The sequence below is a fragment of the Gymnogyps californianus genome, chromosome 11, assembly GCF_018139145.2.
Source record: "Gymnogyps californianus isolate 813 chromosome 11, ASM1813914v2, whole genome shotgun sequence".
In the NCBI taxonomy this organism is placed as follows: domain Eukaryota; kingdom Metazoa; phylum Chordata; class Aves; order Accipitriformes; family Cathartidae; genus Gymnogyps; species Gymnogyps californianus.
In genome coordinates, this window is record NC_059481.1 from 8847448 (window position 1) to 8864040 (window position 16593).

Here is a 16593-nt window from a genome sequence, read left to right on the forward strand (position 1 = left end):
GATGCAACCCTCCAGCCCTGGGTTAGCGATGCCCTGCGACTAGGGCAGCCGCATTGTGGTGCTCAGCTCTGGCCACATCTTGTCTGCACGGAGGCAGGAAGGTGTCAGCTTGCTTATTCATTCCTGTTGGGCTTTCTTGAACCTTACTCTTGAAGTGCTGCCAGGCTCTAAACTTGGGACAAATCATTTCTTCCTTTTACAGGACGTTTTAGTATCCACAGGTTAGGTATATTAGAAAGTATAAGGTATTAGTGTTACAAACAAAAAGCAAAGTTTACCATCCAATATCGAGGTTGTCTTTTACAGACTGTTGCATTTTATTTTTGTTCTGCCATGATTTCCAGATGCTAACGGGGAAAACGGTAATGTTGATTAATTCCTGGGGAAATGTTAACGCTTACATAAAGAATCCAGAATTTTCTTTCTAACAGCATCTACTCAGTGCCGGAGGAAAAAAGACGGAGTCCATTTTAGGCCTTTCCCAATGCTTTAGATTTACAGGAAAGCTTTCCTACAATAGTCCAACTGCTCATTCTAGCAGAATTGTATTTAACAAAGGTATCCCAACATGCATCTCTTCCACGCAAAGAAAAAAAAGTGCAAATGGAGAAAAAAGAAGGAAATGTAAAAAAAAAAAAAAGATTAAGAACTTGTGATCGGAAAGTATATGCAAACAGGACGGCAGAAGTATGGTAAAGGAAAGATGAAGAAGGGGAAAATGCCATTTTTAGTCTCTCTGAAAGACGTGACAAACTTGTAGTAGGTCTCATTCAGGAAAGGGGAGAGGAGTGATGATGGATGCTCAAAGGCTGGATTTAGAATTATTACTGGAGTAAATTAGAATTGAGAATGTGTGCTGGGGAAGGCACCAGGGCACCCCTTCCACAGCTACTACTAAAGACATACTAAAAGACATACTTACATGGCTGAGTCTCGCCTCCCACATTTGCCCAGACCACGTTAGAGATTTGCCTGTGGTAAAAGTGCTGGCATATTAGAAAAACTTGGCTGTATAATAGGCATGCTGACAAGCCTTTCACAATGGAAACTAAATCTCAACATAATCATTAGATTTTCTAAGGTTACAAAGGACAGTATCAAGAGTTGGAAACTATGCAGTACACAGCAGCCATACTGACTGACATACACCACATTCAGTCATAACTTTATATATATATAGTATCTCTATTTGCTTTTGTTTTTGATGTGCTTTTCCCAGGGATATTTATTTAGGGAAGAGTTGAAAAAACTCAAGCTTCTACCAAGTCTGCTTGTTAGGTGAGATTTTTGGCTTAAAACAGTTGTGGACTAGGAATTGCACGAAGATTTCACCACTGTCTGTGTATGCCTTGGACACGGTACACTTCCATTTTCTTTTGTTTGCACTCGCAGAAGGAAAAATTGTAGAAAATGTGAAAATTTTAATTTCAAGCTTAAGCTACAGACCTTTTCCCCCCCTCTTTTTTTCCTAAAACCTCTGTCGATGCATCAATCAATTCAGAAGTAACTCAGTACTGAACTTCAATGCACAGAAGGGGCTTCGATCTTAGAAACCTATCTTAAGGACAGGCAAAGTCAAGGAACAAGACGTAGCAGGAGGCATATGCCTATGGGATCAACTTCTGCGCCCGCTTTGCTATTTGCCTGTGCAATCCCCTTTCTGCGCAGCAGCAAACGTAGGTTAGGTACTGCTCCTCCTCAGCTCGCTGGGAATTTCTGTAGTGGCTTCACAGGGAGTAGCAACACCGCTTCTTGTGCCGGCAACTTATGCTGTGTACCTTGAGAACGTTAAGTTTTATTCAGATAAAGGCAGCAGCTGTTTTTGCCGGTGTTTTTCAAGCAACACATCACCTATGAGGAGAGAGAAATTTAAAAAACTCACTGATTTACCATGTTAAAAAAAGATGGCACATTTATTGCTACATAAATGTTATATACATAGTGTTTTCTGTTACATTGACAGAAATTTTTTTGAACTTCTTGCTGCTGGTTGGAAAGGTTTATCAGCAATACCTTGAAATTTGACACAGGGTACAAATCTGCAATAAACCAACAATGGAAACTGGAGAACAAGATGAGAAGCAATTCATCTCGGACAATTAGCTCTTACAATACTCCATAGGTACTACACGGTATGCTAGAACCCTACTATGGTCTTACAATGCTATTGTAAATTTCTGATATTAATGAACAGGTTATGGTAAATAACCCTACATTTTTACTACCTAATATAGTAAAATAAAGTAAGAAACTTTTTACTGAAAACTTTTTCGATTTCAAAAATCTAGAAAGAGTAATATTTAGAATTCAAGAAATTTTCTTACAAGATTATTGTATAAAAGACTAGCTACAGTGAAAAATAAGCCAAATGTTTTTTTCTTTCTATTTTATGAAGGAAAGCTTCTGGGCATACTGCAAAGTCTAATATAGCCAAAAAGACAACAAGCTTAGAAGGAAAAAGGCCAGGCAGTGGCACGTGATCACTTTCACACGTCATAAGCAACAAATTTGTTTAGCTGATAAACACTGAAATGAAGAACAAGGCCACAGATATAATCAGGTATTATTTGATGATATATGCAAATTAAAGAGAAATGAGTCCAGTAATTCCACAAACTGTTTTGTTAGGAACCATCCAAAACATGAGCTTAAATTCATTAGTTTATTTTAACAATCCATCTTTTGTTCTTTCAAATTAAATGACTTCATAAAAATTATTGTTTTGTTCCTGTTTTGTGTGTGAACCAATTGCCAGTGATGAAAGATGCACTATATAAACAATAGCTCAGACAACCTTGGCTTAGGAAATTTCCTCCCATGGTCATTGCAGTGGAAGACAGTTTCCATGGAAGTTCAAAGGGATTTTAAGCATTTCAACACATCTGTGACAAAGGAATACTTACGGACACCGTTCTGGTGGAGAAACAGCTAAAGGTTTAATGCTAATATGGCTTGGGAGGGGGTCATTTGTTTGCATTTGATTCACACTATTTTTTTTTTCTCCACTGACAAGCCATACAAAAATGACAAGATAATTAATGTATACAGTAAGGAAAAATTGGTGACCATTGCTCTTATATTCCGTTACGTAAGTAAGCCCACCTTGCTGGTGGTTATATCATCACACTACCTGCCACGGTGAATTTAGGATTTTACTATTCACCAAAATTACAGCCTGAAAAAATCTCCTTTGTATTTTAATGCATTTTGTGCTTACGTACAGCTAACACTTTACATGTACTATATGTAGTACTTACTGCTTGGAAAACAAAGCAACTCTAACAAAGTAGATTCTCCCCACCCAATTTACACTTCACGTTACAAGCTTTACTATGAAGCCTAGAAGCCTAAAAAGGTTTTGTTTATAATTAGGAAAAAAAACAAACAAACAACGTTTGAGGAAAGTCTGAGGGAAAATAAAAATCACTTTTTAAATCCAAGCAATGTTATGGTCACAGTATTGCTCCTGCCTGCAGCCTTCAGGAGGCCTCTTACTGGCTTGAAGCACGGAGCTCAGTATGGAAGGGGAACTATGACCATAACTGTTCAGATTACCGGAGACCAAAAATAACATAAAAAAAGCTATACCAAGGAAGAGTTTCCTATTGCATGGAAAACACTAGTCGTATGGCAAAAGGAGAGGAAAGGACAACAAGAGACTTTTCCCTTCCTTTTTTAAGACACTAATAGGTATGCTGGGAATGCTACGGGTCGACGGTTGTCACTGCTTTGTTCTCTGAATGTGAACAGCTTCAGTAAATGCTGGCATCCAGCTGAAATTTTATCAGCTTTTAACATGTTAACTTTTCCCTTTATATGTAGACCTTTACAGTTCCATAACAATAAATAAAATTTGTAGTTACAATGCATTTGTCAATTCAGTTTAGGCACAAGGCAACTTCCACAATGAGTGGAGAGATCACAACAGTCTCTGATTGTGCAGAAGCGACACACTGCTTGCAACAGAATGATATGTTCAGAGTATTTCATGGGCTGAAATTCTGTCTGAAGTTCTTGTATCTTCAATCCTGATGCAGGTGTTGACCAGTAGCTTTGATCATAAGATTGCATTTGGGTTTCTTGCTTCAAGTGTTTTCTCCTGTCAGGTTTGTGTCTTCATATAACGTTAGTTGTCTGTGTCCTTGTGAAGAAAGGTCACCTTCTCTGTATCCTACCAATAATTCTGGAATTCTAGAAAGAAATTTGGGAGAAGAAAGGGGTATTAGGAAGAGAATCAGCAAGAAGCATATCATCAACACTAGAGAACTAATTTAAACTGTATCTTATGGCATTTTCAGTCAGTTAAGTGCAAAAGAAAATCACACCGAGAGGCCTTGAAATCCTTCTTCCCAGAGATATCCCCATCGAGTACGATACATTGAGCGGTTTACTCTCAGAAACATTCTATTAGGACTCTCTGGATCTGGGAGAAAGAATAATCTGCAAATCTCAGACCTTTGATTTGTGTTTGACTTTGTACTCTAAAAGAAGCACGAGACAGTACCTAATTTAATCGCTACTGTTGAAGGTACGCATTGCCACATACCTAATGAGCCTGTGACAGCCTTCTCATGTCTACCTCACGCTTTAGTCATCTTACAAAATTATTGCTATTAAAAAAGCAAAGATATAATAAACTTTTGAAAGTGGTTCATTGTATTAATATGGCAAGAACAGACTATAAAGTCTGCTGTAAATCAAGAATTAATCTGACAATTTAGAAGTAGCCTATTGCTCTGGTATGAAATAAGACAAATTAAAGAAATTCAAAGCACCTCGTTTTCCTAAAAAGAAAACCCGTTTCGTTTATGAAGAAAGAAGCTGCCTGTAAGGGATGGGGAAAAGTACTGACTCGAATAAGGCTTGGTCTGAATGCCATTTTGCTGCTTTCTAAGGAACACCAGGGAATAATAAACTTCCACAGGATACATTCTGGCAAGATGCATGCCTTTACCTTAAGCTAAAATAGAAGCAAAACAGTCTACATACACAATAACAACAAACCTCCCAAAACATAAAATTTAGTAAAGTTACGGATTCAAGTAAGGGCATTGAACCCAATCTCTTACTCGTTTTGAAAGTGGCAACAGTTCTACTGTTTTAAAAGACATGGAATACTCAGAATTTTTTCTTCTCAAAATCAAGTTTTTCTCAAGTATTTAAAAACGCCACCCACCCAACAACACGTAATAAGCCCAAAAGAGTAATATTCCTGTAAGGCCTCCCCATCAGCATGTTTTAAATGAACTACTGCGTATTGGACTACAAGGGGCTTTTGGAAACACTGACTGATCTCGCCAAGCTGAAAACATTACTTTTTAAATCTTGACTATCTTCACTAATACAGACTGTGACTTAAGAGAGTTAGCAATCTCTGTTGGGCAAATGATACGAGTTAGCGTGACTGGCCTTAAGCCAGACAGCAAATCTCTTTGAGATGAGAAGTCTCTGTAAGTGTTTGTATCAGCACTGGGCAACAAGACATGGATTTTTAAATGAACTAATGTGATATTTAGACCATTTAAAGATGTATAATTCATCTCTATTATGCTTGGCTTATCTAGCAAGCTGTTAACTATTCCTCTGATGTCATGCCAAGAAGGCCACCTGAGCCAAGAGATGTAGCCACTGGCAACAACGCATGGAAATGAAGAGACTTTAAACGACAATTTCTTGGGGTTTTGTTTTGTTATAAAACTAAACAAATCTGCATGCTTTTGCTTATGCTCAGAGATACGAAAGTACTTAGCAGCACAAAGCAGCGTGGTGCTAGTGGCAGCTCAGTAACTAAGAATACACATACCTAGATCTCCCAAATTTTAGCCAGTAACAAGCAACAAGAGCCATTCCCCTCTAGACAAGAGATGTACCTGGCTGGTGTTCACATATGACCCATAGGGTTGGTAGTTTCACTCAGGCCAGGGTGGCTTCCTGGGTGTGGTGTTGGCGGCTCTGCCGATACGGCAGAAACTTTTTCTTCTTCCCTTCTCTTAAGGCAGGCTGCTTTAGGGTTTAGGTTTCGTTCTGTAACAGAAAAATGGTTCTTAACATCCCATACGCTGATACCAAGGGGAATATCGATACATTAACCACTGTAGTAAAAATAGCCAGGCAGCTTCCCTCTTCTATCTACTTACGTCCCTGTGTTAAAATGCAGGTGTCTAAAGCGGCAGACAAGCACTACTGAAAATCCTACCAGGCATCTCCTACGCTGGGATTTAAAAACAAGCAAGCAAACAAACTTTACTAGCTGTCTACATACACCTTCGAAAAATTTTAGGAAAGCGCCTCCCTTGTCACCAGAAGTTGCTCAAGTGCAAAATGAGAACTGCTTGTAATTTACAGTGTAATAAAACAGAGATTGCTGTGTTTTCTTGGTATGTTGAAGTCATACCAACCTTACTGACATCACACTAGTTTTAGTAATGTTACTGCTTCTTTTTTCTCCTTAAGCATTAGCCTGCTGTTAGAACAGGAGAGGTAGAACGTCCTAAGTCGATAGTTCTCTTCATACCCTCAAGTCTGTGAAATCACCTTGTGCCCATCTTGTTTAAATCGAAAGAATATGGTGACAGTCACACAGAGCAGAAGGATTACTTCTTTTCAAACCATATTTCCTCTCACATTAAAGTCAGTACTTTCTAATCGCCAGTTGTGGACTAGCTATCAAGATATTTCCATCAGTATGTTTCCACTTCCCCAATTAGCTTCAACAGATGTAGATTTGGATCTAGTTTTCAAATAATGACAGTTTCTAGAAGTCATCTGTTTCTGTTCTTCAAAATGGCTTTTCATGAATCAAAACATAAGAGATGTAGATCACAATGGCCAGAAACACAAAAAAAGCGTGTAGCATATTCTACCAGCGCACGCTGAACTTAATCAACGTTCAATCAACGTTTTGAGATAATTTTTCTAGCTGTCGGTGAATTCTGTTTTGCAGAATTTCTATCTGGCTGCAGATACAATTTTACCTGTAAGGAGACTGCCAAAACTGAACAGACAGCACAAGCCCTTCTCTTGAACTGCACAGGCGCCCCTCTAGTAATTGCAGTTTGCTGACCCCTGTGCATTTTACAAGGGGTAGAATCTAGCTAATCTGACAGAGGCAATTTTGGATGGACTCGCTAATTCTGCTTTCACTCAAGTCATTATCAACAGCCTCCTACTGCATTTCCGAAGGATGAGCACTCCCAAAGAGTCTACTGGGGAAAAAACCTGCTAACTTTTCTTAATCACAGTTTTCTTTGTTTAAATGTGGCTTGCCTTCAAGTTTTAAAGAAGATTTAATTCTGTGGAAACTTTGAGAGGAAGTTAATTTATACTGACTTAGGAAATGGAGACAAAAATGCTAGCCTACAGTTAGAGCTTAAAATCTGAAATGTTTCATTTTGAATAGCACCAATCACAAAATGAGCAGCTTCATTACCAGCAGAGAGAGGAAATTGTTTACGCAATTATATAATGCACTGGTGAAAGCTCCTCTGGGCGCCACACAAAGCTCCAGTCACTCACTTCCAGAACAGGTGCAAAGAAAGACGGGCGAGAGAAAATGGGGAGCACAGCCTCTCTCACAGGAGGCACCGTGTGCTTGCGATAGGCTTCCTCACATGCACAGAGAGTAGAAGGCGAGATGTAAACGTGAGGAAGGAGAAGCTCTCAATTTACACTGCCTGTAGAATAGGTCCGATGTAACTGTAAGTACATTTAGAAGAAGATTTCTAGCAGAAACAGAAGGTTCGGAAGCAACCTCTGACCAAGGCAAAAGTGATTTTACTAATTTTCACACAGAGCTTTCTGTGGATTACAGAATCTGTGAGAGCAGGGAGATGGACTTGATGGTTTTTAAACATTAAAAAACCATGCTTGATTAATGTTATCCTGACTTCTTCATAATATTCAACCTTATCTTCCAGACTATGGCAAACATTTTCAGACCAAAACAACTCCCAAGACCGAAGTCTCAGAGATGCTAACATAGGGCTTTACCACGGCACTAGCTGGTGTCTCATCTGCCGAGTAACGAGTTGCTCTATATGCCTTGGAAGAACTCGGACTGGAGACAGTGCATTTCTTTATTAAAAACCGGGTCAGTAAAACTCTGCCTGAAAACATAGCATCTCATCCTTACTACAAAGTACATAAGCTCGTGTTAAGTTATTCACTTTGTCACTTTCAATAAACTTTTAACAATTGCTTTGATCTCCTGTGCAAAATGCAAGCAACGAATTAGGAAATGGAAGTAAAAACAAGGTACACCAAAATAAAACACTGACATCATTCAGTGACATCAGTGATTCAAAGACGTAGCGCATTAAGCATATACGACATCCAGTGCATAAGCACTGACAACATCCACGTCTGAAGGACTTTTCCAGTCACTTGATGCACCTCCATCAGCGAGACACCAAGGAAGATGGTTATTCGCTAGTCCAAAACAGCAAAACATGAGGACGCTCACCCGTTTAAGCGCCAGCTACGCAGAATAGAATATTTCAGTTGGAAGGCGCCTACAATGATCATCTAGTCCAACCGCCTGACCAAAAGTTAAAGCAAGGTGCCTCAGAACTTTAACATGTCTTTGACGCAAGTTTAAAAGAAGATTAAAAGTCAACTGTAGCTTCACCAGCACACGAGAACGGAACAGCTGAAGAACTAAACGTGATCCCTAGAACTATCTTTCCTTAAGAGAGCAAACTGCACAAAGAATTCTTCCTTCTGCACCTACCAATAGGCCTATTATTTCTTTCCTGGAAAAATTTAAAGGAATCAGGGAAAGAAAATACATGCAAAACCAGCCCTGATTCAATTAAAGTAGAAGTAGGTTTCCTCCCTCCTCCCCAGTTTAATGTAAAAACCTAAGTAAATGCAGTTAAATTCACTGCATTTTAGTATTTCAATTATGTGGGGTTCATCTTAAAACAGATCTCTTATTTTTGCTAAAGCTTTTGTACTACTAAATAAGTACTTGTTACAATTTAAAGCAAGATGTGTCAATATTTTAATTAATCAATTTACCTTGTAAACATAGGTGAAGAGATGGCTAATTGCACATGGGAAAAAAAGAAAGATCAAAGTATAAACCTCATACCCACCTTCTCCCCCCCCTTTAAAATAAAAAGAAGTAATTCTTTGCTTTTCCTAAAGAACTTCAACATCGTTACAGAACAGCAAACATACTTTTAGTAACTTGAGCATCTAGCTGCACTGTTCCCCGAGCAAAGCTACCATGCAAACTGCCACAGCACGATGACAGGCTACTGACCTCTGACTTGCTGCTCTAGACTGAGGATGACTGCCACAGCCTGGTGAAGAATAAGCAGTTTCGTCTGTGGTTTTTCACTCTTCAGATGAAGCTGACACATACGGCCAAGTTCTTTAAACGCCTCATTAATATCTCGTACACGCAAACGTTCTCTAGCGTTATTTGCCATTCTCCTCTCCTTTTCTCTTTCTATTTTCTGCTCTGGGTTTAAATCCTCATCTTCATTAGTACTGCTGCAAGAAAGTATAAATAAAAGTATATTGAAATATCACTGGTGTTTAAAACAAGTGATCCTGCTGCTGGTTCAAAATTTTCAGTTAACGAAATTAAACTTCTTCCCACTTCATCTACTTCATATTGAAGTATATTTAGACAACTAAGAAAGCGTTAGATATCAATGCTCAAGTATTCAAGGTAATTCTTGCTGTTCCTGCCTTTTCCTGAAAATAAATGTTAAATGGTTTCTGCCTGAAGAATATCCACAGAATATTGTCTACAGATGGTAAACATCTCTAGGAAAAGTAGTGGCAACATGCTGCCCCTTGAAGCAAAAGATGTACCCAAACCACCACTTCACTCAATTACTGACGAATGTTCAAATAGTTAAGAGAGAACTCAGCCATCTTGTCAGGTGAAGAATAAATCATTTTCAACAATAGTTTCTGCTAGTTTCCAATATACCAGCTTATATAAAAAGGCATTCAAGTAATTTTCAATTTAATGTGCTTATTAAAAAGTTTCAGTTTTGTTAAAGACCTTACCGGCCAATTTTAGAACTATTTTTTCTTCTAATACCCAGTGTAGAGCTAAACTTCTATTTAGAATTCTTGTATCACTTCAAATGATGATATCAAGTTGCATAGCCTTTTTTTTTTTAATATAGGACTGTCCAATTCAGTCTAAAACTGTGCAAAACCTCTGCTCTACTAAAATTAATATGCTAAAATGCCATTAGACACACGTGATGGTACAGACTCCGCTGCCTGTGGCTGCAAGATTCTGATTGTTTACTGTTACCTCAAATTTCAATGCCTGTGTCAGGCCTGTCAGGCAGATCCAGAAGCATTTTACCCGGTGTCAGCTCCAGGTTTTTTGTCCGTGGCTTGGGAGGGGACAAAGTGTTTAAAAAGGGTATTTACTTGTTGTCTTCACCCCAGCCTCTGGGTTATCAGGCTGCCGCTCTCCATCACTACTGGCTCACATTCAGAAGCGCAGCCCTGGCCCAGGTACAAAGTATCACAAATTTCTAACATTCTCCCACCCTCTGTGCTGGGCAGGGCCCTGGAATCTTCTACTACTTATATGTACAGGCAGATACTAGGCAAGGCACTAACGTAAAGGAATGCACACTTTTCAGGTGATTTTTCCCAGAAAATCCTCTATCTTGTATTTAAATAGATACAAATACTGTAATCTTTATCTATTTCAGCTGCCTATTAATATATGCACTGAGGGAACACAAAAGCCTTGAAATAAACTTATCAAACGTATGGACAACATGCGACAGAGCATTAACGAAGCACAAATTCTCTAGGTCATGTCAGCAACCCACCTTGTTCTGCCTCTAGATGAGACCTTGATATCCTTCTGGGAGGACTCATCATCTGATTTCATGTCATCCGATGAGGGGGGTTCATGTATATTTTCATCCTTCTCCTTATGTTCAGACTTGATTTCTGTTGGACCTATAGCCACAGACTGGCTCTGTAAGCCACCTGACAACGCTGCAAGCAACCAGAGGTCAGTATGAGTATCACAGGAGTGGAACATTTAAGGGAATCTCAAGCAGATACTGTCGATGGGAGGCCAGAGCTGAGCAGAAGTCTGGGAAGACAACAGGAGCTACACTCTGGCAACACAACAAGAGAAATCCTGGTAACACTGCTGTACTTGGACATGTGTCATGGCTTGTAAAGGGATTGCAATTCATACAGCAGCTTGATCAGTAACAGCTTCATCTAAGAAAAACACTGTTAAAGACAAAAGGACATTTAGCGAAGTAAGGAAACTTGCACCTCATGTCTGGGCTGCAAATTTAAAGGCAGAGCCGCCCTGACATTGAGGCTTGGGCTTAGGCCAAATGTGCAACACACACCTCCCTAAAAGGTGCAAGCATGCTAACCGAGAAGCTGACTTGTGTTTTCTATAGCTTACTACTTCAGGCTAAAAACTGAGGGAACTGTAAACACCTGTGCGGAACGACTTCCTCTTATTGCCTAGACTGAAGTCTGGCCTCAGCTCACTCCGCAACCCTCCCGGCTCATTCGGAAACGGCTGCAGTACTGCAAATGGCATTATGGCTCCTTAAGCCAGAAGAATGCGGCCGTAATGCAGAGTCTTCTGCTGAAACTATACTGGGACAAGTCTGACACAGGGATGCCCTCAAAACTGTTGCGGGAATCCCTAACAGTGGTGGTTTATAGGACTTATAATTAATTTTTATTTCTCAACGTTATCTATGTTGTTGATGCAAGTTTACCAAGATCTACAGCCTCACTGGCTCTGGATTATTGCAGACCCTGTTCAGCATTTAATATTGCTGGAAAGTTACCTCTGTAGCTTTCTTGTGTTTTATGATTTAGTTCTGTGCTCTGAGCAGAAACTGTACTGGGAAGAACTGAATGGTTGCTGTTGAGGCTGACACTTTCTTCCCGATGCGTCCCAACCTAAAGCAAAGCAAACATTTCTATTAAAGATGTGATTCAAAGAAATAGTCTAAAAATAGAAGTTTAAAAGACTTAAAGTATTTGCTGGATTAGAGACCAGAGTTAAAGTTCTAGCTCAGTAAAGGAAAGATTTAGCCGAAAGATGCTGTTACGCTAAACCACTTGATCACACTCTACTGGATTAAGCTGCGTTTCAAGCAGTGACCAACACCTGTTTGGAATAACATAGCAACCTAGCAAAAATTTTTTTCAGTATTTCCCCACAGAACACTACACAATTTTCTCCTTGATTTATACCTGAGGGGTATAAGATTTGATTAACCTTTGATTGCTTTAAACTAATACAACTGTCAACTCTAGTATTTATAACATTTTGATCCTTAAAAGAAAATCATGGGGAATAATGGTCTTCACCACACATGAAAGGTGTGTATACTGCCTTACACTCATGTACACAGATACGTACACACATATATTTATAAAACATATAAATAACATCTCCTCACTTGTTTGCTTAAACAGGATTAAGAAAGAACTGGATCTAATATAAAAATACTATTTTATTCACTTTAATAGTTCTCTCTCATTTTCCTCCTTTCTCAGCTAAATACATTTACTTTAGTCCCATTACAGGATATTATCGTATGAAGATAATCCAGGCATCTAACTATTCTTACCACCTCAGTATTTTCTAATCTGCTGCTTCATAATACGTCACGATTAAATTTCTAAGCAACAAGCGCTGAGATGAAGTCTTTAAAAAATTCTAATTTTGCATAAACTTGAATTAATGATACTTATGTAAGATAGCTACGAGTGCGCATACCTAGCTTGAAGAGGCAAATTTCTTAAAAAGCTGCTGCTCAATACAGAATACTGTTATCAATGCAAACCTCTATAAAAAAAGAATATTCTTTTGTTTGAAAAAGGAAGAGGTAAAGACACACTGCCTGTACTTAAATAATTTGGAACGCAGACCATTTAAAGCTTTTGATTCCTAAAGACACAAAAGTCCTTTAAATATTTATAATATAACCAACGTAATACAATTAAACAGTTAAAAAACCTGAACAAAGATGAGGGATTCTACTATTATTTGTATAGTTACAAAAACTGGCTACAGATGAAGCTTTTTATTGGAACAGTAGCAAACATGTCAACTAGAAGATTAAGCCTTTAATTAAATAGGTTTATTGCCTGGAGTTACACATGAGAACCACTGTTTTTCAATAAATCCTTCAATCCTAGTAAACTGCTGAGCTTTGAATCCCTCTTGAGTAATTAATGCAGCTTTTACCTTTCATGTCTTAGTATGGGTTTTACCCAGAGAGAGATAAATACCCTTATGCAAGTTTATCCTTTGTTTAATATACACTCGTTCCTGTAAGCTAACGCACAGGAACAAGAAAGGAAAGGGGGGGAACCCCCCCCCCCAACAACCCACTAGTATCAGGTCATTCCGGGCTGCTATTTGTATCTATTGTTCTGCAGAAAATCTCCTCTTGTATACTGCAGAATATCTGTTGCTATTTAAAGTATATTTTATCTTCCTTTGTGTGTAATAGGCTTTGTTTGTGAGAAGCTCTACTACGGATACAGTCATCTCAGCTCTTACGAGTGTCGTGAATTCACTGGGAGTAAGGAGCAGAGCCTGGGTCTTTCAGCCTACGAGACAAAATTCTTTACAAAGGGAACGTGAAACTCATTCTCCACACTGAACTTCCAAAAACGAGTCTTTCCCTAATTCTGCCCTGCAGGTTGTGTGTTTTATTTTATTCTTCTGGTCATGCTTACTCCTAACACATGAGGGTGCTTTTATTCAAGCTACAGACTATTAATCACTTCAGGGCCAGGTTTGTTCCAAAATCTACTTCTTAAAAAAGGCAAAAATTTCTTAAAGCTGTGTACAAATGTAGCAGCTGCCAGAACCCTGGCAACTTTCAAATCTAGAGCTAATCTAAAAGTGATAGATTAGGAAATCAGTTCTGATAAAGGCAGAAAACAGATTAGAAGTAAAACCTGAATTCAAGTCCGTGTTCCAGTCCTTTGAAACAGGCTTACAAATTCAAAGCACACAATTTAGATTAAGAAGATTTATACAGAAATCTTAAGAGCTGAAGCGTTACAAAACTGACCACAACATCGATTTTTATCTCTGATCTACAATGTACTAGAAAATCCAAACAGGCAAACAAACAAAAAAAAAACCCCAAACCAAAGACGTGCTGAAAGTCACTGTATCCCATACAAAGGCCAAGAGCTCTGTTTCCTATAAGCACAACTTATCAGCGACTGCTTCAAGATATCAAATTGGATCTTTAGTATCTTAAACTTCGAGTTTAGAAAATTTAGTTTGCTTTTCCTTCCCTTGACTCCCACTTCACAGGAAAGGAGGCTCTCCCCATCTGCATTTCAATGGAGTGCAATCCTGGGCTTCCTTTAAGTCTTCTGAAAGGCATTTTACACCATCGGCTCCGACGCCTTCAGAACAAACAAGCTTGCGACATGTTTTATTATTATTATTTATAAGTAATTCTCAGTCAAATGATTTCCCAGCACTAAGGGTGGCTGGGGCGGTGCACGTCCAGCTCCAGGGGCAGGGACCTCCTTGCGGCTCTGCAGCTTCTCCTCGGGCTCTCTCTCGGGCGTCAGGGCGCTCTTTGCTAACGCTGGTGCTATAAACATCCCCGTTATAAAAATACTTGTGAAATATCTGCCGAATATTTGCAGAAGCGGTACTGAACGCACCCGCACGTCTCCCAGCCCCCGCCGCCCGGCCCGGGCGGGGGCAGGAGCTGGCAGCCGCGGTCTGGACTATTTCAGCATAATGACGTTAGCAGAACTCCCTTTGTAACCCGATTCCTCCCACAAATGTTTCTCTCGCGTTTCCTGGCGAATTCCGCTTCCCCGCTGTCCGCTCCCCCCCCGCCCTCGCCCGGGGCACCCGCGGCGGCGGCCGGGGCGCGCCAGCTGCGCGGGGCGGGGCGGGGCGGCGCGCGCTGCCCGCATTAGCATACAGCTGGGCGCCTCCAAACCCCCGCCCCACCTCACCACCATTCGCACCTTGGCCGTTACTCGTCCGTCCTCAGGCGGTGCTTTTATCGGGTGCTATTAAAAGCCTGGTCCGTTACAATTCTAGCGTTCCGCTGACAACGACTCGCAGGATTTAATTTTATAAGCAAACAAACTGGGGAGTTAATTCATTCTTTCATCAGCTAATTTAGCCTTGTTTTCATGATCCCTCTTAAGTAAACCCGAAACACGCCTCAGGCACGCAAAATGGAAGACCAGCGGAAAGGCTGGATTCGCATCACACACAGCATAAAACTGAAGTTTTCAGTTGCACGGACAAAATATTTTAGAAAAATCTGAGAAGCAATGAGCATAGACACATTTGTTAAAAACATACTTAAATCACTCACCTTCGTGTATTTTCTCTATACAATGACAATCTAAAACTTATTGAGGATTCTCAGCAAATCAAACAAGTTATAGGCTCAGTAAAATCACAGTCTGAGAAAAACACTAGTCCTGTATGTAAGACTTTAAGTTGTTGTAATTTACCAGGTGAACTGTATTTATTTGCACGCATTTCAAGAAAGACTTGCACATAGGACAATCTCCAGCCACACTCAGACTTCTAAGTTTAAAAAAAAAAAAAAAAAAAGAGTGCAGAACTTATTTCAGTTGATTTAAGTGATAACATTTGGGATCTGAAACCAGAAAACCAGTTAAGTATTTTTGGCAACTAAATAAAAACTAGACAAATCATGGCAACTGACGACACATGACTGCATGTAGGAGAACTGAGAGTGACACGTGGGGAAAGGACCACCTTTGTCCTGTTAACATTGGTTCTGCATCTCACACTTCAGTTTGATTATTAGTTTTGAACTCTTAGCAATAAAAGCTTTTGAGAACTAGAAAAAAAAAAAAATCAGTCTTTGTTCGTATTTGCTATAGGACTTATCTAAGCATATTTAAAAATAGACACGCTTTTCAAGCCATACTAGCTCGTCAATTTGGCCATGGTCATTAACATCATTTTAACTAAGGTGAGCATAATTAAGACAATGAAAAGGGCTTTGGAATCAAGATTTTTACACTTCAGACAGCTCAAAGTTGTTCAGTGGGAGCATAATCTCTCTGGAGAAATACTAACACTGGAAGGGCTTTGAGCAAGAGCAGAGGTTGGTGTTGGCAAAGCAGCTTAAACTGCCCTTTCATGCTTTTATACTACAGCAGACACAGGGCAGAAAGAGGGAGATCACCAATTTTCTTAGATTCCTGTTATACCTGGAAAAAACCCTGTGACTTAAGGATTGAGTTTCATCCTTAACTGAGTTTCCAGGCCTTTTATTTATTTATTTTTAATCAATTCAGGCTGTTCTTTTTCCATTGTATTACAATGACAAATAGAAAGCAGCTTGAATAAGAACAAAAAGAGTATTACTTCTTAACTTTTCAATAATACATGAAATAAAATACAAATCAACTTCAAAGGCCGCTTAGCAAATATTTGATGAGTTTGAGATATTAAAAATCTATTTGAATAAGTCTAATGGCCAGCCCAGCTCAAAAGAAAACAAGACCATTCAGAGTGAGCAGGAAATGAAGTCAACTAGTTTTAAAATAAATCTGGCTCAAAAATTAAGCAAATGT

The 16593-nt window shown here is 39.3% G+C and overlaps 1 protein-coding gene across 3 annotated transcripts in view; it reads right to left on the bottom strand.

The window, feature by feature from the left end:
- Positions 1–1894: 1894 nt before the first annotated feature.
- TCF12 (transcription factor 12) overlaps positions 1895–16593 on the bottom strand; it is a 174469-nt gene continuing 159770 nt past the window's right edge. For all 3 annotated transcript variants that reach the window (XM_050903711.1, XM_050903710.1, XM_050903709.1), the window contains 5 exons: positions 11817–11931; positions 10818–10989; positions 9266–9498; positions 5871–6024; positions 1895–4191 (listed from right to left, as the gene is read on the bottom strand). In XM_050903711.1, the coding sequence (XP_050759668.1) occupies positions 5882–6024; positions 9266–9498; positions 10818–10989; positions 11817–11931 (663 nt within the window). In that variant the 3' untranslated portion in view covers positions 1895–4191; positions 5871–5881. The remainder of the gene's footprint in view (positions 4192–5870; positions 6025–9265; positions 9499–10817; positions 10990–11816; positions 11932–16593) is intronic.